At 35.5% G+C, this 23,173-nt stretch overlaps 1 protein-coding gene across 1 annotated transcript in view; it reads left to right on the top strand.

The window, feature by feature from the left end:
• The first annotated feature begins 2,697 nt into the window (after nt 1–2,697).
• Nucleotides 2,698–23,173, top strand: part of LOC132116997 (rho GTPase-activating protein 24-like) — an 84,928-nt gene continuing 64,452 nt past the window's right edge. The window contains exon 1 of the mRNA XM_059525962.1: nt 2,698–2,902. Within this exon, the coding sequence (XP_059381945.1) occupies nt 2,714–2,902 (189 nt within the window). The 5' untranslated portion in view covers nt 2,698–2,713. The remainder of the gene's footprint in view (nt 2,903–23,173) is intronic.

Below are 23,173 nucleotides of genomic sequence, written 5' to 3'. Positions count from 1 at the left end.
CCTGATGTTAGCCATGTTGCTGAACTAAAGTATGCTAATTCAAAAGTTTTGTTTTGAGTCCGTTTCCCCCCCCCAGAAATTAATACGTTTTTATTCAGTGAGGCATGTTTTGACTAAGGCAACAGTTTTGCTGTGTAATAATTTAAATAGTCAAGAGTGCATATACGATGCTGTCTAGATAGATAGGAACCTCCTGTCTGCTTTGAAAGAATGAGTTCACACTGAGAAAAAAGACCAATTGTTTAGAGTCCTTAAGTTTAAAGTCCTTAAGTCCAGCGCCACTCTTTGATTTTAATAAAAGAGTGAATGGAAGAAAAAAAAACCTACTCAAAGGAAATGGTATCACACATACTCAAATGGCACACATCACGCATATGTGCTGAGGCAGCGACTAACAAATCTCCACTGACAGGTGTGATATGATATTGATATCGCGATGGGCACAAATGTGAAGATTCTAGTCTGGCAGCTCGTTTGGCCCCTCCTTCTCTGAAAGATGTCATCTAAAATCATAAACACTCACATAAAACACCTTTTTGATTTCATCCCTGCATGTCTGGCTGTCAGACAGTCACTTAAATGCACGTCAGGTGTTTGGACGACTGCCACGTTTTGCAGATATGTGATTCCCCTTGGTAGCTGAGTCTTTACTCACTTTCAAGAAACATCTAAAGACTCATCTTTTTCACCTGCACTTAACCAACTAATACTAGCACTTTTCCTTTTCTTGTATTTTCATTTAATAAAAAAAAACTTGGCTATGCGTTCTATACTAGACTAACTGAGACTTGTCATGGTGCTTGTATACTGTTGTTGTTCTCTTGTTGACCTGATTGCTTCTATTGTTCTCATTTGTAAGTCGCTTTGGATAAAAGCGTCTGCTAAATGATTAAATGTAATGTAAATGTAATGTAATGATTCCCAGTCTTGTGGCGGACAGATACACATTTATAATTCCAGCTCCCAGCAACTGTTTAGAAGTATATTTTTTAAGACTTTGTTCCTGGACCGCATCCCCTGGCTCACAATTTGAATCTCTTGAGCAGAATCTTGTTGTGGGAAGGTCTGGTGAACTCATAGACTCACGAAAAGCAAACCTTGGGAAGGTGGGAGAAAATGGAAAGGAAGAGCGAGAGGGAGCGAGTTGTAGAGGAGATCGGTTTAAAGGGCACTTGAGGTCACTTCCTCTCTGATGACCAGATTTGATGAGGTTACATTTTTTAAATGCTACCTAAACTCATAAAGCTTTAGTCATTGTGAGAGTTAATGTCAGTAGGTCATAACATAAAACTGGCAGGGTCAGAGGTCAGACTGTGGCATGATGTGATGATTGACTTGACTAAAAAAATAAAAAAAGTAAAATAGGGGGTTGAGTCTATAGATAGCTCTATATAGGTATTCCAAGTCGGTGGGCGAGACCATTAAAATTCCTTATGCAATTTTTCAATTATTAAGTATTTTGAATAATTATATTTCAAAAGCTATATGTATGTTTGTATCAAGTCAAGTCAAGTCTGCTTTATTGCCAATTCTTCCACATGTACAGTACATACATACAGAGAATCGATATAGCGTTACTCTTAGACCATTTGGTTCATACAGATAACACTAACAGTAGAGCATAAAAATACAGATCCAGATATAGCTTATATGTGCTGTATATAATAATAACAATATAATAAAGACATTTATAATTTTTGTTTAAAAAAATGCTATTCTTTTGAACTTTCTATTCATAATAAAATCCTGAGAAAAATCACAATACTGGCTGCTTAAAATTCAGCTTTGCCTTCATATGAATAAATACTATTGTATATAATATAACATATAATATTAAAATGCATTAAAAAAACATTTATTTAAATTGTAATAATATTTCACAGGAATAGTGTTTTACAATATTTGCCATCAAATAAATGCAGCTGGGTTGAGCATAGTATTTATATCTTCTAATAATATTTACTATGTATAATGTTATAATATTAAGTAAATAAAGTGAATGTAAAAGTAAATATAATAAATCTCAATTATTAATTTTCTAGTATATATTAATACAGTATGATATATTATATAAATATTGTATAAAATAAACATTTAAAAATAAATAAATGTAATTGAAATATCGCGTAATAATACAACAACAACCAAAAATCTAAATATTATATTAATTTATAAATGTAAACCCATACTTTAGAATTAACAACACTGCTCTAGTAGTATTATTTTCGAGGGATGTATCATAATATTTACTTCTACATTTCTCATAATATTTTCTACAGGCTATAATTTTATGAAGAAAACATTAAAAAAACAAGTAACTATAAAGCAAACGTAATATTTACTTTTATTTGATAATAAATAGGCTACTACAAAACTCTGCAAGTAGAAAAGATAAGTGGATAATAGTGTCTTGTTTGTCAGACAGCCAGTCAGACAACCTTTTTTTCCCCACAATAAATGAGCCTTTCCCGCCTAGAAGCTAAACTAATGTTTCATAAGTATTTGCTTATCTTGACAAATGCAAATGCGGCATGGACGAAGTGAGCAGTCTTATGGCATAACAAGGCAATGGTAGTGTCCTTTGTATTATTACCAGAACACCTGCCTGAGGGATTAGTCACGTGACTCATATCACACTTTCAGTTATGTCATAAGCTTAAACTAACCCGTCTCCCTTTCTGTTTCGGGTACAGAAAGCTCTTTGGGTTCGGTCATGGACGAGCAGGCTGGCAGCGCGGGCAACAGCCCTCAGCACGGCCGTGGATCAGCCAGGCAGGACGTTCTCCGCTGCGGCTGGCTCCGGAAGCAAGGAGGCTTCGTGAAGACCTGGCACACGCGCTGGTTCGTCCTGCGAGGAGACCAGCTGTACTACTACAAAGATGAGGACGAGACCAAAGCTTTGGTGAGTGGCTGCTGATTTGGGATTTCGTCATTTACTCACTCATTTGGGAAACTGACAGTTCGGGTCTTTACACGCGAACATACACAGATGTGCACATTTCGTTGTTTAAAGTCTACCAGTTCATTCACACGCAACTATCATGACATTCCCCTAGTTCAAATCTCATGCCAAGATGCAAACAAGGGAGGCGAAGACAGAGTGACCTGCTTTTTACCTCACTGAATGATGACTTGTCACGGTTCTTAATCTAACAATGCAGATTTTTATCCCTGAGGTCATGCAGCTGCTCTCGAGTAGGTGGACAAAAGTGTTTACTATGGATTCAGGCTCCATAAATCTGCCTTAAAACCATCCCGTCTTGTGAGTCTACTGACGGGCTTTTGCCCACAGGAATATTAAAGATTTATACCTTCACGTCCAAGTTTTAAGATTCGTCCCCTGTTCAGCTCTAATTTTCATGTTTAATGCACTGTTTGAGGTTGTCGCAGGTTTCGTCCGCAGTCAGATATTGGATTTCAAGGGTAGGCAGCTTCTTCGTTCAGGGTTTTCGTTGACAAAGCTATCAAAGGACACTGAATACGACTTTTGAAGGAAACGAGAGGCTTTGAAGTTCTTCAGACGACTATATTTGAGGTTTTTAAAATACTTGGTGAAGGACAGATGGTGTGACGCTCTTCTAGAAGCCACTGGCAAATATTTACACAAATATGAGACAGTCTTCTATCATAATACTAACGTTTGCTCTACTTTGAGTAGTTCTGTTAAAATAACCCTTACAATGACTCTGCCCATTGTGACGAGTGGGGCGGGGCCGAGGGACATGGGAGCGAGGCCGGTGGAGTGATTGGAGATGAGCTACACCTGTTCGACCCGCCGGTCTCGAGGCCCACGGAGGAGATGGAAGGATATAAAACTGGAGCGACGACAGTGACGGACAAGAGAGGACCAGGCCTGGGCTTTTAGTTGTGTTTTGGTTTTTATTTGAGCGCACCAGTCGTCCGTGAGGGGCTGGTGCGCTGTTTTGTGTTTATTTTGTTATTAAAGTTTCATGTTGATTGTCCGCCGGTTCCCGCCTCCTTCTTGCCGAAGATTACAAAGGTTGTAATTGTTACAGTGGTGCCGAAGCCCGGGAGAAGGAGGGACGCGCTGCTGAAGATCCCTCGCCGCTGTGGGGAATCCGCGGTGCCATAGAGCTGGCGAGGAGGATGCCGCCATGGACGCTCGAGGCGGTGGGCTGGAGCGAGTTGCCGGGGACGGGCGAGCTCGCTGCCGACCGCCCACGATATGGAGGGGCGGCTGCCGTCCGTGAGGGAGCGGAGGAGTCGGCGCCGTTCGCCAGGGGGCCGGAGCCTGCTGCCTCCGTGAAGGTATCCGGAGGAGCAGGGAACGGGGGACTCCTGCCGGCTGCCTAAAACCGGAGGAGCCGTCGCCGTCCACCGGGCGGCGGAGGGGTGTCGTGCCGTCCGCCAAGGGCCGTCCAGTGCCACCGCCAGGCACCACGGAGGAGATCGCCCAGCCGGTGGAGGGCCGAGCAGCTGTGCGTCTGGGAACCGGATTTTTTTTTTTTTTTTTTCTCCTCTCTCCCTTCTCTCGTCTCTGTCGCTCCTCCTTCCATCTCCTTTTCCCTCGCCTCGTCTGTCCTACCCCCAGGTTCCCGCAGGTCCCCGTGAGCGGTCCCCCCCGGAGGGAGGGGGGGGGTAGAGCGCAGTCTCAGGAGTACCCCCCGGCCTGCGAGGGGCGATGGGGGTATGTGACGAGTGGGGCGGGGCCGAGGGACATGGGAGCGAGGCCGGTGGAGTGATTGGAGATGAGCAACACCTGTTCGACCCGCCGGTCTCAAGGCCCACGGAGGAGATGGAAGGATAAAAAACTGGAGCGACGACAGTGACGGACGAGAGAGGATCAGGCCTGGGATTTTAGTTGTGTTTTGGTTTTTATTTGAGCGCACCAGTCGTCCGTGAGGGGCTGGTGCGCTGTTTTGTGTTTATTTTTGAATTATTAAATGTCGTTTGATTGTCCGCCGGTTCCCGCCTCCTTCTTGCCGATGAGTAGGATGTTTTAATTTGTTACACCCATGTTTTCAGATAAATAATGCAATAACTCTGGAACTATTCAAAGCAAATATTATAATAAATAATATAAACAGATTTATTTTATTATTATTTTATAAATATTTTGTCTAATATTATTCACTATGTATAGCTTTAACATATGAAGTGTGTAAATAATTTATTATTATTATTATTATTATTATTATTATACATATGTATTATAGTGATCATATCTGCTATATAATATTTGCATAATATATACACACACATACACTTTAGTCTTAATTTATTGTAGATAGACTAAAGAGGGATTTATTATAATATTTACTTGATCATAACTGAATTTTGCACAGTAAACATTTATTATATTATTTTCTAGCAATATTGAGTGTATGTATAAAACTTAATAATATTATTGAGTATAATATATAAATAAATATCAATGATTTGTTATTGTGTTTCTTTGTTGAAATAACCATATCCACTTTATGGTTATAATATTTGCATTAGAATAATTACTTTTGTACACTTTAGTTTTAATAATACTTCAGCATAAATGATTTAAGAAGTAATTTTTTATCACATGTATCATTATAATAAGTATTTATACTCCATATTTACACACACACACGTATACATAAACACAATATAATATAACGCTATATAATTTTTTAGTAGTATATATACACTATAAAAAAGAAATCCCTCTATCTTTGTAGAACAAGCTGTGTGAAGTGTTTGGTTTATGTACGTTTAGAGTTTTTCGTGAATCATCTTGTTTGTCTGTATCCTATTGTACAATGTTCTATCGTGCATAAGCCGCCATTCAAAGTCTCTAAAGCAGTTTGTGGGTCAAGTGTAAAAACATTTCTGACAAAGTAGATGAATTATTGATTGATTCCCATTCATGTGTTGTCTGTGGGTTAATCCCTGACTGTGTCTGGGCTGGTGTTTTTCGAGAGAGTATTGTGTGTAAGTGTTTACATCTTTGCACATGTGGGTGTGGGTGTGGGTGTGGGTATGAGTGAGAAAGCAATGGAAGGTCAGGTGAACTCAGACATGCTTTGCCATGACAAAGCAAGTGCATGAAAGCAAAACACCACAGCCTAAATCAAGCCCATGTGCCTAAAGATGGACTAGACCAATTCATAAGATCTCTGAAGACATGCAAACATCAAAACGGAGGATATACTCTTGATTTTTGATCAGCTTTTTGTTCTAGAGGCACTGCTGAGTATTTGAATTGCGAATGGAAAGGCAGACACGACGCAGTGACTGTTATGACAGGCTGTTGTTGACACAATAACCAGACCTTCAGTCATAAAAGTGCTGCTTTTGCTTTTTCTTTTCATATTGTTCAATGGCATTAACTATTCCATATAAGCAGAACTAGTCAAAATAGTTCCATGGATGTGTGCTGGTCTCAGAGGTCTCTATGGCAATGGTTTGCAGTGTTACGGGGAAAACCTCTGACAGCATACCAGACAAAAGATTCAAATTATGTTCTCACTGTCTGTGCTTAGACAGAGAGACAGAGAGACAGAGGAAAGGATATCTGCTCTGTATTCTGCAACTGCCTAATGAGAAACAGACAATTGTTCGCTGCTTAACAATCAGGCTTTCTCAAAGTTCTGCAACCAGTCAGCCATTGCTTTCCAGCTGGAAACATAGATACAGCATCCATCCGTCCATCATCTGTCTAACTATCCATCCGTCCATCGTCCATTTGTCTAGTTAATATTATTACTTTTATTCATCAACGAATCACTCCATTTATCCTTTTATTGTGAATGTTATTTGGTTTGTTATAATGCATTTTCATATATTGCATTAAAATTATTTTGCTTCTTTACACATTGATTATAAACATTTATTATTGATTTATTTACACTACTGATCCACGTTTGGGGTCAGTAAGCTTTATACTATATATATGTATATATATATATATATATATATATATATATACACACACACACACACACACACACATTTATTAATACTTGTATTCAGCAAGGATGCTTCAAATATATCAAATCTGAATCTGATTTGAATATTATATTACTTTATATTTAATTATTTTATTATATTTAGCGTTTTATAATATATTATATAATTAACATTATTTTATTTTATTGTAAATTCATTATTAACTTTACTCTGTCTATTATAATATTTAAACATCTGAATATAAACAAAGATAATCAATACCTGCTTTTTATGAGTTATATTATGTTTTATTATGAAGTAAAGTAAGTTTGTACAATATTTCATTGTTTACTATTATTTATGAAAAGATGGATTACAATGTGTATAATATCACTTTAAAATACAGGACGAGGAAGTGTTATAGGCTGGATGTGTTTACCAAGAATGCATTTTTTACTTAAAAAAGAAACATACTTAAACACAACGGCCTGTACTGTTGAAATGCTGCTGTCATTCAACTTCTGCATTCAAATATAATTAAACGGTGATATTTAGTCTTTTGGCAGCTTTCACAAGATCCAGCATGACTTCAGTTCAGCATACTGACAGAATCAAACAGTAAGTAAAATGCTGCTGTTTGATAGCAACAGCTTCAAAGCCTTTGAACAATCTGCATATGTGCAAACTTTTAAAGTCAGAGCTGCTTTTGATCTTCTGAATGCAGTAGTTTTGTGAAAGTTGGCACAGGGTGTTTAAGTGAGAAGTTTGTAAAAACACCTTCGCCTTGTAAGACCTAGCTCTACGCTTTGCTTATCTGTGCATGTCTTTCTTAGGTAGAAAAATGTCACTAAAAGGTTGAAAGTTCCTATAATATCAGTCTGTCTTCCCATGCTGCACTTCTTTTTGACATGCACAAACAAAGCAAGAGTACTAAAGTATTTTGGCATATTTCAGCATATTTCTAGTCATCTAAAAAAAAAAAAAAACATGACACTGAACATCTGAAATTATGCGACACCCACATTTTGAATGGCATTTAAACACGCTTTAAATATGCATAAGCATCACAGCATGTAATTTTCATTGGCCAAGATTTAGCCCAGCCTTTCCAAACATATTCTGTCTCTGTCCATTTCTCCAGCCTACACACTGAAGGTTAAGAGCTGGAGGGCAAACGGAAAGTACAACCACTGGCCCACAATGCTTCTGTTGTTCTGCTCTGTTTTATGAATTAGATCCCTTAAGATGTGGAATATTACAGCCTGCCAGGGAAGACAATACAAGACCTGTCAGTGAAGTGAACACAGATGTATATTTTGCAGCGTTTGTGTCCACTTATAATGTGTGAGAAGTGTCTTTGTCTACTTATAATGACCCTTAAACAGGCTGTTTTTGATACTTTACTTTTAAGACTCCTGTATGTTGTAATTGTCAAGCCTTCACGTGCTAACACTGTCCTTCACCAGGCCTAGTAGTTGAATATTAAATAGGTATGATATGTAAACACAGGCAGTCATTTACTAATGTGCTTATATAAAGTCACAATTGTGACAATTTTGACCCATTTTTTGTTTGGGGACAATTTGTTTTTCAGAATATCAAATAGTATGCTTAAGCATTTCCCAATGTTAGTATCAAATTATACATGCAAGTATAGTTATTTTTTTATTTTATTGTAAATTTTAATATATTTATTTTTTATTATAATCAATTTGAGTGTTTATTGCATTTTTTATTTTAAGTAAAAATTTATAATAATTTATTATCTTTTATTATTGATTTTCATATATACTACCTTTCAAAAGTTTGGGGTCGGTAAGATTTTATTTTATTTTTTTACTCAATTAATTAATTAAATTCATCTAGTACACATTTAATTAATCAAAAGTGACAGTAAAGTTTTTTTTTTTTTTGACAAACATTTTACTGACTTTGTATTATAGCATATGCTATATATTTGTTATTACATAATTTTTTATTATAGTATACATTTATTATATTCAATATAATATAATATTATTTAAAATATAAAATATATTTTATTTTATTGTAAATGTATTATAAACTTTATTCTGTCATTATAATACATTGACCTCTAAACCTGTATTGTATTAAAACAGATTATCAACACATAAATTATTAATTAATATTTATTTTTTGCGTTTAATTTTTTTACAAACACTGACAAAATAAAAAAAAAACTTGAAATGTAGTGCAAGTTTTGTTATGTTTATTACATTATATGTAATTGTTATTATATTATTTTATTATACATTTTATTATATTTACTATAACAAAGTGTAATATAACATTTATTAATATAATAACTAAAATAAATATACATGATTTTATTGTATTGTTTATTATAAACTATATTTGCATACACCACATATATCACAAAAACTTTTTGTTTGTATGTTTACAATATAGATAGAAGCCTAAAAAGGATTTGCTACGCCTGAAGTTATATATAATTATAATAATTATCTAAATATAAATAGCTTGAAAAGAGGTTTACCTTCCCTGAAAGTCATAATTCAGATGGCAACTAGGGAGGGAGTGTTACAGTATAGCTGGATCATTTTATTTTTAAAAGAGCTTTTTTTCTAGATATGACCCTTTTAAAGAAAACAATACAGTATATTTAGATCCTGCTTCTCTCTTTTTTCTCAAATAAAGGCGAGCAGCGAACCCAAGACAGGTGCATTAATCCCAGCTTTCTCACCTATAGCATGTTCCTCGCTGGTTTTATTTCTCTACCACATAAAACAACCGGGTGAGTTTGTTTTAGAGATGGAAAACTTGTCTGTAAGTAGGGCACACAGAGAGTTTGCGTTATTTGCACAGGGCCCATAAACACCCCAAACTGTCACAGAGCGAACAGAAACATGCAATGCTGACCAATGCATTCCAACAGCAGAACTAAAAAAAAAAGATTGATACAAAGTAATAAGTTATATCACACATGCAAAGCAAAAAAACACTGTCAGAATAAATCAGACAATTCATCAGTTTGTAGTTGAGGAGGGTAGCGAAGTGTAATTAAGACGTCCCAGCATGCAACAGAGCCACGAGAGGTGATGAAGCACTATCATTAAAGTGGCTGTTAATTAGCATCTTCATTCAAAGCGATGCTCCATCAGTTACCTGCCTCATTAGCTTAATTGCTGTCTCTCATTCCAGTGCATGAACATCTGCCCGCTAATGTTCCCTAAGGAGACATGGCCTTGTGACTTCACACACACTCGGACAGGATCATATTCAAAGAGTATGTGCCTGCGTCTGGCCGTGTAGAGTTACTGAACTTGACATAGAGAGGGTTTTTGTGAACTTGCGTAAACGGCGTCAAGTTAGGCACGCGGGGTTCGTCATAACAGTGTGGTGTCTTGTGCGTCTGTCATGTTTGGAATGCACGGAGTGGCTGCTGACAGGGTCAGAGGTCACCTGCTGCCGAGCCGAGAGGGGCATTAGTGAGCAGTGGGTTCATTTTATGCACTTGAGTGTTCATAAAGGGGGTTTTGTTTAGCTGTATGATTGCATGATTATTGTTATTCAGCCAGAAGTATAGTAATTGGACGTGCCGGGATGACATGAGGTCGGAATGCCTGTTTTAGGATCAATGAACCTCACAAAATAAAGCTGGCAAATGGCATTTATATATATTTGGCAGATCTGACAAAATATAACAATATATATTTTATTAATGTAACTTTAAAAAAAATAGATTTAAGTTATCATTAATCATCACATTTAATTTATATTTATATTTAGTGGAAAATTCAGTTATCTTTATTACATTTAATTTGTATGTATATATACTTTTTGTATAAAAAATAGTTATGGACATTTTGTGGGAAATCTTACATAATATATATATATATATATATAATAAATTAAATACAATTATATTTATGCAATTAGCAGACTTACAGTACATTCAGGCTAGCAATTTTTACTTATCATGTGTTCCCGGGGAATCGAACCCCCAACCTTGGGCTTGATAGCGCAATGCTCTACCAATTGAGCTACAGGAACGAACACACACACACACACACACACACACACACACACACACACACACACACACACACACACACACACACACACACACACACACACACACACACACACACACACACACACACACACACACACACACACACACACACACACACACACACACACACACACACACACACACACACACACACACACACACACACACACACACACACACACACACACACACACACACACACACACACACACACACACACACACACACACACACACACACACACACACACACACACACACACACACACACAACACACACACACACACACACACACACACACACAATTTTGTTTTTTGACATCCCAAAAGGAATTCAAAATATAGAATTATTAAGGATTTATGTTAGATTCGGTTTGCACCCCATTGCAACAATAGTTGAATAATCCTACAGCGCTAAACTTGTCTTGAACACACAAGTATGCAATATGTAATCAAATCCCTGATTATATGCGCAGCGGCATCTGACTTCATGAGCTTATTCACTGATGTGTCCTAAATGACCTGCTGACTCACTGTTTCCTCTAGCACTTCCTGTTCCACTGTAGACATCAGAGGTCAAATGGGGAGCGGAGCCCCTTTTACTGCTCGCTAAATGAAGTCTGAGGTATTAGTTACAAAGCAGGATGAAAAACAATGCTGAAAATAATCTGTTCACAACGGAACAAGCAGTGTCAGCTAAAATTAATCACAGGTATGAAAAGAGGGTGTATAGACACCTGAAATGTTAATTTATACAGGATACAAGACATTAACTTCATAATCAGAAGGGAATTTGATTTCATAGACAAAATGTGCTGATCTACATGCAGTTTTTTGGGTAGGTTATGGCTGATTATTTTTGCTAATCAATATAATGGCTCAGACACGCTTTGTCTTTAAATAAAAACATTGATCAGGACTTTCACTCTGAAATGCTTTAATCTTGTTCTCTCTCTGTCCTTCAATGCGTGTCAGACCAGGACTTGGGCAAATTTAGGAGATATCTAGACAGATTGAAGGTTTATGTAAGTATCTCTCAGTCTCTCCTTCTGTTCTCCTCTGTGGATTTGTGACAGGTGATCTCTCATTATCCGCTGTAGCTAAGAACAGAGTCCAGTCTGAATATCTTCTCTCTCTGAGGCGTTAGATATGACAGTAATTAGTATTCTGAGCAGATTGAGTTTATGGATTTAACTTTTATGTCTTATTTCTATAATCTTCTTTATGTCCTCTATGCTCACACTCCTTAAATCTAGTCACCATCCATCCTTCGGTGAACAAAATGTGTGGCATTATAACTTTAGTGCGCAGTGTATAATCACCATAAAAACTCATTTTTAACGAGTCTCATCTGATTAGACTGTAAAACAACAGTAAACACAATAGGTCATTAAAAAGAGCAATATTTCAGGCTGCAGAACAGATTTGGACTCTTGCTCATGAATTGATCCTCTGCAGTGAATGGGTGCCGTCAGTGTGAGAATCCAAATAGCTGATAAAAACATCACGATAATCCATCACGTAATCAATACCACTCCATCAGTTAACGTATTGTCAAAATATGTCAAATCCAAAAGTTTTTATTATTATTTTAAATAAAATTGCTTTCTCAAGGGAAAAATTCCTCTTGTCTGAATCAGGAGAGGAATATGCACAGATCACAAAACAGTAAACACAGTTGAAAACTAAACAGATTTGTTGTTGGATTTTGATGTTTTTTGTTTGTTTCTTTGTTTGTTAGTTTGTTTGTTTGTTTGTTTCTTTGTTTTTTATTGGAGGAAGCATTATTATGGAATCATATTTTAGCCAGAAACAATGGTTTAAAGTTAAAACACATCGTAATGTTTCTTACAATCATGCATCTTTTCACTTCATGAGATGTTAATTGACTGGAGTTGTGTGCGTTACTTGTGGATTATTAGCTTTGTTTCCATCCACAGATTCAAATTAAACTTATGCGCAAAACTGGAATATTGCTTAAAACATTTGCAGATAAAGCACTGTTTCCATCCAACGAGTCAAAGAGAATAAATCGTCACTTCCTGGTAAACTGGCACTAAATATCACTTAGAAAACTAGGAGAAGCCAAAGAATATAATAATTATCCTGTCTCATAGCGCAAAGTCACATGACTTTTTCAATGTGCATTTATTCAGTAAATGTGTTTCCATAATAGTTTATGTGCATTATATCTTATTGGATAAAAAAAGTTTATCCTACTCAAATGTGCGCATAAGTTTTTTATGCTTTTTTTTTATTTATGCGCATCTTGGCATTTCTTGGCATAGGTGGATGGAAACATATATTGTGATATTTTTAATCAGCTGTTTGGACTCTCATTTTGATGGCACCCATTCACCATTGAGGATTTATTGATGTGCAAGTGATGTTATGCTAAATTTTTCCAAAGCTGTCCAGATGAAGAAACAAACTGATCTATATTTTGGATTTTCTGGAATTTGTTTTTTTATTTTTATTTTTATTTTTTGAATGGTTACTTGAACTGCCTTTGCGGTTCACTTTAACTTTGAGGGAGTTTACTTTCCTCCTTATCTAGGGTTCATAGATACTATTAGTGGTAGCAAACAATGGTGGAACACCAATTTTAGAAGCAATTAGCATCCAGTGCTCAGGCATAAAGCTCTGGCCAAAGGAATTAAATCCATTGCATTTGTCGTCCTTCTTAGATTATTTGCATTTTATCTTTGAGCCAAGCTGGCTAATTGGCCTTAAAAAGCACTTAGTGACTGAAACTACTCTACATTACAATCTAATGATCTTAAATGAGTTTGCTTTCACTGGACAAATCATTTCAGAATGTCAAGAGTGCAATCTCAGTATTCTGTATTATAGTAAAAAAAAAAAAAAGTTAATTGAACATAAGATCTAAAATAAAACTTATTTTGTTTAACATGTTTGCTAATTAAACATTTCTCATTTTCATAAAAAATGTACTTAAACTCTGTAATCATATTTTTTTAAAGGACAAAAACACAAAAACATTTTTTTTTTTTTTTTTTTTTTTTTTTTTGTAAATCAATTTATTCTAAATTTTAATAATACCTAAATGGTATTTCATTTATTCTAAAATAATATTGCAGGGTGAAAAAATTAAAGCAATATAGCACAAACATGTATACGTATTTTACTAATACAAAGTACACTATTTAAAAAGATAAGGCAACCTCAGTCTGCATTTCTCCGGAAAGATGGGATTTTATTCAGTAATGAACATTTTGTCCAGTATTTCTGTGTGTTTTGTATTTGTAGTTGTTGTTAAGAGTACTGCATCATTATAAGAACATGCTAACGTTAGCGGTGGCTGTGGTATGTATTAGTCAAGTTTCTTGTGCTTTTTTGTAAGGAGCACTGTTTTAGTTGGCATTGAAGCCGCACACTAAGCTTTTTTTAGAGGAAAGGAAAAGGTGAAGGTAGCCAATCTATTTAACCCTAAGGGATACTGTTGTACAAAGTTGCACAATCTTTGCTGTTTTGGACTGTGAGCTATGAAAAGATCAGATTCAACTAGAGCAGGTTTGTGCTCAGAGTGAATTTGTACCTCACTGAAAACAACCAATCAATGAACATGAAGATGAAACACCTCGGAGATATTGTAGCAGCTTCAGGATTTTCTTAGCAAAGCTGAACCAGAAAATAGCTCATTTAAAATGAATCATGTGGCTTTTTGTGTCTCTCGTATTATTCCTGATTGGTCATTGGTATGCTAGGCTAGCTGGCAATTTAACATTTTGCCTCAGTGCCATTATTGCTTAAAATTGGGGCTCTGAAATATATATTAAAGAAATAATAATATTTTTCTGTTCCCGCAACCTAAATGAACATTGATTTTTGGATCCAATAAATATCTTAAGTCTTTTTTTTGTTTTGGATGCTAGTAGGTTTTGTGTTTTCCAAAAAAATATTAGGCAGTATACGTACCTGAAAACATTTTAATATTGAAGAAATCATACAATTTTATGTTGGCTGATTAACTATAAATATTTAAAAACATAAAATCTCCACCATTAGAGCTAACAAAAGGAAAATTATTTTGGTTTATTAAGATAACTCTCAAGTATAGGGTTTCCAGCAGAAAGTTTATGTGCATTTAGCCTAACGCACTAATACATTTTTTTTTGCTACATTTATTCTAAAGCGTTTGCTAACTGAATAAATGTAGTTTTAGAAAGTAAGGTTTTTTGGTGGACTAGGCTCTATAAAATCCTGGACTGCTGGAAATGACAAATACATTTGCACTTTAAAGCAAAAGTGAGTCATTTCAATGTAGTACCTTTCCTTTTATTTCCAAAAACTCAAAATCAGCCTTTCATTTTTACCTACTAAAGTCTGAAGTTACATACATATACACACACTACTGATCAAAAGTTTGGGGTCAGTAAGATTATTTTTTCTATTAATTTATTTAGTTTTTTTGTTTTTATGTATTCAGCAAGGATGCATTTAGTTCATTTCATTTGAATGAAAAAAATATTATTTACTTATTTTTGCTTGAAAACTGAAAAATCTCTCTCCCACACACACACACACACACACACACACACACACACACACACACACACACACACACACACACACACACACACACACACACACACATAGGTTATGTGGCCTATATATCTCTGCTGCCAGATACTGTATGTAGAGCATCTCACAGGGGAAAATCGTACATTGGTCAGGATGTAGGTAATGGAAAGTTGAGGTTAATCACATTTTTTGAACTGCTGCAGTCTGCTTGTTTGTAGACCTCCTATCTACAGGTATTCCATCAGGTCTGCCATTGTAAGCATTTATAATATTTCTGTCAGTAATTAGGTTTGGTCTCCTCAGCAGCACAGAACAAATTTCAACAAAAAATAGAGAAACACATTTGGCATGCAACTCAATTGTGACCAGCCAAAACAACTAGATGGATGCTGTCCATTTCAGAATTAATGTTTGATTTATACCCCTGGCAAACTAGCTCATTTCCTGCCTGTTTTGTGTTAGACGAGCACAAACTGTGGTGAGGGTAATGATGTTTACCTGCGGCTGCCCTGGAGTTTTAGGAGTTGGTTAAGTAGCTGATATCTGAGTTGAAAGTTGTCAAGATCGTAATGGTTGTTCTTATTGACTGCTTCATTTTTGTGAGTGGAGAAATCTTCCGATAATTAGCTTTTCCTGGAACTGTAACAGTCTGTCTGGAGTAGCCTGAGGTTTTAAGGGCAAAGTGGTCATGGTTTAGTGTAGCTTGAACCTACAACCTTCTAATTACTAACCATCAGTGCATTTATTAAAGGGATAGTTCACCTAAAAATGACCCGTTGACTTCCATAGTATGAAAAAAACAGTTAATTAGAGTCATTTGTTCAGAATCATACTACATTGTTGTGCTGTAAGTTTTTGATTCACTTAAAAGAGCCGGTTCATAAGAGTCATTCCTTTGGAATCATACTACGTACACTGTTGAGCTATATGTTTTGGAATCGCTAATGATGAACCATTTGTTACGTCAAATGTTTTTAATATTATATTTCAATTATTATATACATCAAATCTGTCTTTATGAGAGAACTGCTTCATAGGAATCATTTGTTGAGAATCGAAACTCCCTGGTTGCACGATATGTTTTTGATTAATTAAAAGAGCTGGTTCGTGGGAGTCATTTGTTTTGAATCATACTACACTGTTGCACTGTTTTTAATTCACTAAAAAGAGTTGATTCATAAGAGCTATTCATTCAGAATCATGCTACATTGTTGAGCTGTATGTTTTGGATTCGCTAATGATGAACCATTTGTTAGTTCAAACGTTTAAAATATTATATTTCTGCTATATAATTTAAATCTGTCTGGACGTGCATGACGTGCATGTCAAGAATTGCCTCAAGCAAAAGTAACAAAATAAAAATAATAATGTTTTATTTTCCATAAAAAGGTACAAAAATCGGCTCCTCTTTTTAGGAACAAAATATTGATGTGTACTGTATTTTAAAATTTATATTTCCTAATGCTAGCAGAATTACCAAGAGCCTAATGCTTCGCCACAGTCCAAATGGCTGTTTATTTCATTCTACTGCTGCAGTCCCATTTTTCTGTGAGCAAGGAGAAAAAGACTTGCATTATAAACAGCTGATTTCACCTGGAGATGGGTACATTTGTTACACTTGCTGCATGCAAAAGACTGCAGCATAAAAAAACTGAAATAAAGAAAGGAGAGAAAACAAGGCCTCTAAGTGTGAAAAAGTGCTGCGGGACAGACAGGGGCCACTAATGAACGAGACATGAGGGCAACCTTCTGAGGAAAAGTCAAGGTTAACTGTTCAAAAGTGCACCTAATGGGACCGTTCCACAGCAAATGACTTTCCTTTAATGAATTCCATGGGACCGTTTAGGTCTTCATGGCTAAGTACTGGGTTGTAACTTGTTTAATTTCCTCCTGGTCCCTTTGGTCATTTACCATCAATCTCCGCTGGTTGATAAAACAAATAAAGCGAGCTCTTCTGATCTGTTCTGGAACTGGACTTTTTCATCTCTACGTGGGATTCCCGCATACCCGTTGGCTCTCTATGCATTTACTGAGAAGCTAACTTCGTTTTGGCACCATGGGGACTGAAATGTAATTAAATATAAACACTAGTGACATAACAAATCATTTTTTTTTGCTTTGTTCTGCTTCTCTGTTTTTCTCTCGAGCAGGGAGGGAAATTCCTGAGATGATATTAAGCTAACCTCTGCCCCAGCTCAATGTAGCACAGCAATCTGGGGCGATTTCCTCTTCTCACAATTTCCACTCCTGTGCTGTCCAGATCACCCACAATGCATGTGGTAGTGTCTTTGATGTTGTATATTTCTGGTTGGTTGTGTCAAAGTCTGAACTGTCCTAGTCTGGCTTGAGGTGTTAATAATGGTGCAATGAAACAGCCAGGACTCCTGAGGTCAGAGAGGTACAACACCTTACTGAGAGACGAACTGCTGCCCCAAAGCAATGACCATGGGAACCAAGGGTTAAGGTTTGACTGGTTTGAATGATTAAGGCCCAGTTGGTAGGTTTTGTGACTATGACATTTTGTGGGCAGAAAGAATAGCTTTCCATTGATAAGCACCATTGTAACAATTTATTTATTTTATTTATTTTTTACATTTACATTTTTTATATATAATTAATTTCACTTAAATTGACATAAAAAATCATAAAAATTAGACTAAAATCATAATTATCGATTACTCCCTTGAAATTGTTATTGCGATTATTAATTAGAATAATCACAATTTACATTGAATGATGTTTATACCATTGTGGGCGGCAGTGGCTCAGTGGTTCATGTAGGTTGTCTACAAACCGGAAGGTTGGTGGTTCAATCCCCGGCTCCACCTGACCAAGTGTCGAGGTGTCCTTGAGCAAGACACCTAACCCCAGCTGCTCCCGACGAGCTGGATGGCGCCTTGCATGGCTGACACCGCAGTCGGTGTGTGAATGAGTGTGTGAATGGGTGAATGTGAGGCAAATTGTAAAGCGCTTTGGATGGCCATGTGGTCTGTTGAAAGCGCTATATAAATGCAGTCCATTTACCATTGTTTGATGCAACTGCATGACCTATTTTTATATGAAAATAAGCTGAAAACACTCTAATTGAATAACCTTTAATGCTCTTCTATAGGATTAAGCCTCAGATGCCAAATATACATCGGATTGGTTTCTTCTTTAAATTATAATAAATAAAAGTATGAAATAAGAATGGTATTATAATGTTATACTTAAACTAAAACAAGAATGGTATTATAATGTTATACTTAAACTAAAACAATGGAAAAACCTTTAAGATGACATGTAGAAAGAAAAAAAGGGTACAGAATATCATAAGTGGACTTTCAACGATTAATTGCCACTTTGAACGATTACGTAATTGTGGCATCCCGATTAGAAATTTGCTTAATTTTGCAATGCTATTGGGTACTGTATCGCAATTGGTTAAAATTGGGAATTTGTTTGTTCATGCTTATATTTTTACATTTGTATTATTCTCTGCATTATCTGTTAATCGTTTTTTAATTTAATAACACTGTAATCATAGGCATTGTAATAGTATGTTAATAGACACATTTAGAAAAAAATTTAATTTCAATGCTTTTATATTAAGTTAAATCATTAGAAAACATATTTATTTATATCATATGTATTATATTATTTAATTAAATATTATATAATGAATTATTATAAAAGTTAATGTAATTACATTAATATTATAATAGTATGTTAATAATATTCACACTTTTTGACAAAAAATATAGAACTTTAATATTATATTTATGTAATATATAATTATATATAAACAATTCTTATAAAAGTTAACATTATGTATATTATAATATTACTATAAATACACATATATCATTTTTTTTTTCAGATCTCAAAAAAGTTCAATTTTTAGTCCCCCCTCCCCCTATTTTGATGACAACAATATATATTAATAACATTTTAATTCCTTCTATTTATCAGATATTAGCCATAACTGTAAAAAATGTTATATCGTATTGGCCAACATTTTAATGTCAGTGCATCCTTACTGTGGTAAACTTTAAAAATATAGGTCAATGCTTGTTTGAAAAAAAAATTATATATGAGTAAACACAGAATGCTTTGGGCTATACTTCACTATATATATCATGATCATTGTTGTTGTTCACCAGAGCACATACAATTTTTTTCACATCTCTAAGTGTAGAGTAAGCAAGGAAGTGAGCCAAGGAAGACACATGGTTCTTCTGCTCTGGAATGGGCCGGGTTTTGTTCCCTGCCTTTTTTGATGGTGTGTCTTTTCATGTTTTCCACATGGAATGCCTCTGGGGACAACAAAATGCCTTTAATTGAAAGGCCCTTGTCTTTACCAACACACCCTCGAGGCTCCTGTTCTAAAACAGGAACCACTGCCCACATCAAACCGTTGACCTGCCTTACTGTGGGCTGAAATTTGTGCTATCTTCACGAGCCCCACCAATGGGGGTGGAAAGTACAGTTTCCATGACTTAATCAGGAACGTGCTGTCAGCAAGATCTCGTAAAGCATTTTGATGTTTTAACAGACATCATGCAGAGTGAAGTGAAAGTGACATTCAGCCAAGTATGGTGACCCATACTCAGAATTTGTGCTCTGCATTTAACCCATCTGAAGTGCACACACACAGAGCAGTGAACACACACAAACACACTGTGAGCACACACCCGGAGTACAATCTAGACAATCCAGTACAATCTAGACCAAGTATTTTTTTTTATAAGGTCTTGTTTACTCTTATTTCATAGTAAACTGATCCTAATGGTTTAAAGACTCCATGAAGTCTAAAAAAACACAACTGGTTTGTGACATTTATGGATGCTGCTGCATGTTTATGATTTCTTCATGACTTACACACACACACACGCACACATATTTATATATATACATATATATATATATATATATATATATATATATATATATATATATATATACATATATATATATACATATATGTACACCGTATTTTCCGGACTATAAGTCACACTTTTTTTCATAGTTTGGCTGGTCCTGCGACTTATAGTCAGGTGCGACTTATTTATCAAAATTAATTTGACATGAACCGAGAGAAATGAACTAAGAGAAATGAACCAAGAGAAAACATTACCGTCTACAGCCGCGAGAGGGCGCTCTATGCTGCTCAGTGCTCCTGTAGTCTACACTGAAGACATAGAGCGCCCTCTCGTGGCTGTAGACGGTAATGCTTTCTCTTGGTTCTCGGTTCTAAATAAATGAAATAAATTATAGTCCAGTGCGACTTATATGTTTTTTTCCTCATCATGACGTATTTTTGGACTGATGCGATTTATACTCAGGTGCGACTTATAGTCCGAAAAATACGGTGTGTGTGTGTGTGTGTGTGTGTGTATATATATATTCAAATATGTATAAATATATTATATTATTTAGACATACATTTCTATAGTATCTCTAATACTAATTTAGGTTATTCATAATAATAATAATAATAATAATAATAATAATAATACATATATTTATATTTAACTATATATATATATAGTTATATACATTTTATTATATATATATATATATATATATATATATATATATATATATATATATATATATATATATAATAAAATGTCATTTATTTCTGTGATGGCAAAGCTGATGAATTTTCAGCATCATAACTCCAGTCTTCAGCGTTACATGATCCTTCAAAAATCAAAACATGCTGATTTGCCAGTCAAGAAACATTTCTTCTTACTATCAATTTCATAATTTTTCAGAAATCTTTGATAAATAGAAAGCATTAAAAAAGTGTAAAGCATTTCTTTAAAAATAAAAATAAAAATTCATAAATCAAACCTTACAGAACCGAAAAAAGTAAAGTTGGGTTTGATAATGTACAGTGAGCGAGGCTCTAGTGCAAAGATTTGATTAATGTATCAGCCGCTATGTTAACTATCCTAATCTCTGAATCCTACATTCTCACTGTTTCCAGGCATGTCGGGATACTGGATACTGAACATATGCACTGATATTAGATAAGGATGTAACTGAGCTCTGTTTTCCTTCTCTCTCCCAATGAAAATGTGCCTTTTAAGCCCCTCTCTAGTGCAGATATGAAATACTCTCCCTCAAAGGTGACTGCTTTAGACCTCTGCAGTTGTTCCTCTGCATACCATAAATAACCCCAGTGTGCCAGTGCCCCCTGTAATGCTACTATAAAGATGCATATGAAAACATCGCTCAGCACGTGTTGCGTTAATGGCATTCATTGTGCCATCTGAGCATGTGTGACTGTCATCATTAAAATGATGGGAAATCCCCCTCGAGCATCTCTGATGCTTATTTAGTTACAAACTAATAACAAATATGATATGATATGATATGATATCAAATATAATTCTTGTAAATCATTCTTGTTTCTTAACTTTAAGTGCATTTTTAATTTGCCTTTAGGTTAGTGCTTTTGAAAGTGAAAAAGTGAAGTGAAGTGTGGCCAAGTATGACCCATATTCGGAATTAGTGCTCTGCATTTATCCCATCCAAAGTGCACACGCACAGCAGTGAACACTTAGCCGGAGCAGTGGGCAACCATTTTTTAAGTTATAATTTTGGCAATAAATGGGTCATTTTAGGTTCTAAAACCTTATATGCATATACGAATTTTGAAAATATTGATGTATATTTTTATGCATATATATATATATATATATATATATATAAGAAAGAAAGAAAGAAATAATAACAAATAAATAAACATATATACAACCCCAGTTCCAGAGATTTTGGGACATTCTTCAAAATCCAATAAAATCTAGAATATTTAATTTGGTCATTCTCTTTAACTTTTTTTAATTGACAAAAAAGTACAAAGAAAAGATTTCCAAAGTTTTCACTGACCAACATAAATGTATTTGTAAATATGAACAAATTACAATTTTGATGGCTGCAGCACACTACAAAAAAGTTGGGAAAGAGACACGTTTAACACTGTGTCACATCAACCTTCCTTTTATTACAATGTTTCATTGTTTGTGAATTGAGGATACTAATTGTTAAAGTTTTGCAAGCAAAATTTTTGCCCAGTCTCACTTGATACAAGACTTCAGGAGCTCAGCAGTCTGTGATCGTCACTGTCTGATTCTCCTGGAGACAGATCTGGACTGCATGTAGGCCAGTCTAACACATTCACTCTCTACGAAACCACGCAGTTGTAGCACATGCAGAATGAAGCTGGCATTGTCTTGATCTTATAACCATGGACTTCCCATGAAAGACATCATCTTGATGGCAGTATATTTCTCTGTACAATCCCAATATATGCCTCCATGTCAATGGTACCTTCGCACATAAGCCAGTCACCCATGCTGTTTTCTCTGCTGGACCCCCATACTATGACAGACATTTGCTTTTGCTTCTGACGCTAATGAAAGTCTGGATGGTCCCTTTCAATATTTTTGAGATGAGCTCTGGCCCGGCAGCATTGCTGCATAGAATTGATGTATAGCATATTTATACAGAATACTATATAATATATGCATAATGTCCACAGTATACATACTGCATTCTGTACAATTGCATGATAGTGGTCTAGCATGAAAGAAAATGACAAATATAGAATGATATATGAGATAAAGGAAAACATTGATAGTGGAGGGCGAGATGCTGGGAGGATAAAGAGACATAGAGATGAGAGCAGTGGGGGAAATCA

The sequence above is a fragment of the Carassius carassius genome, chromosome 36 (genome assembly GCF_963082965.1).
Source record: "Carassius carassius chromosome 36, fCarCar2.1, whole genome shotgun sequence".
NCBI classification, from domain to species: Eukaryota; Metazoa; Chordata; class Actinopteri; order Cypriniformes; family Cyprinidae; genus Carassius; species Carassius carassius.
Note: the sequence above shows the minus strand (reverse complement) of the source record. Positions and strands in the feature narration are given on the sequence as shown.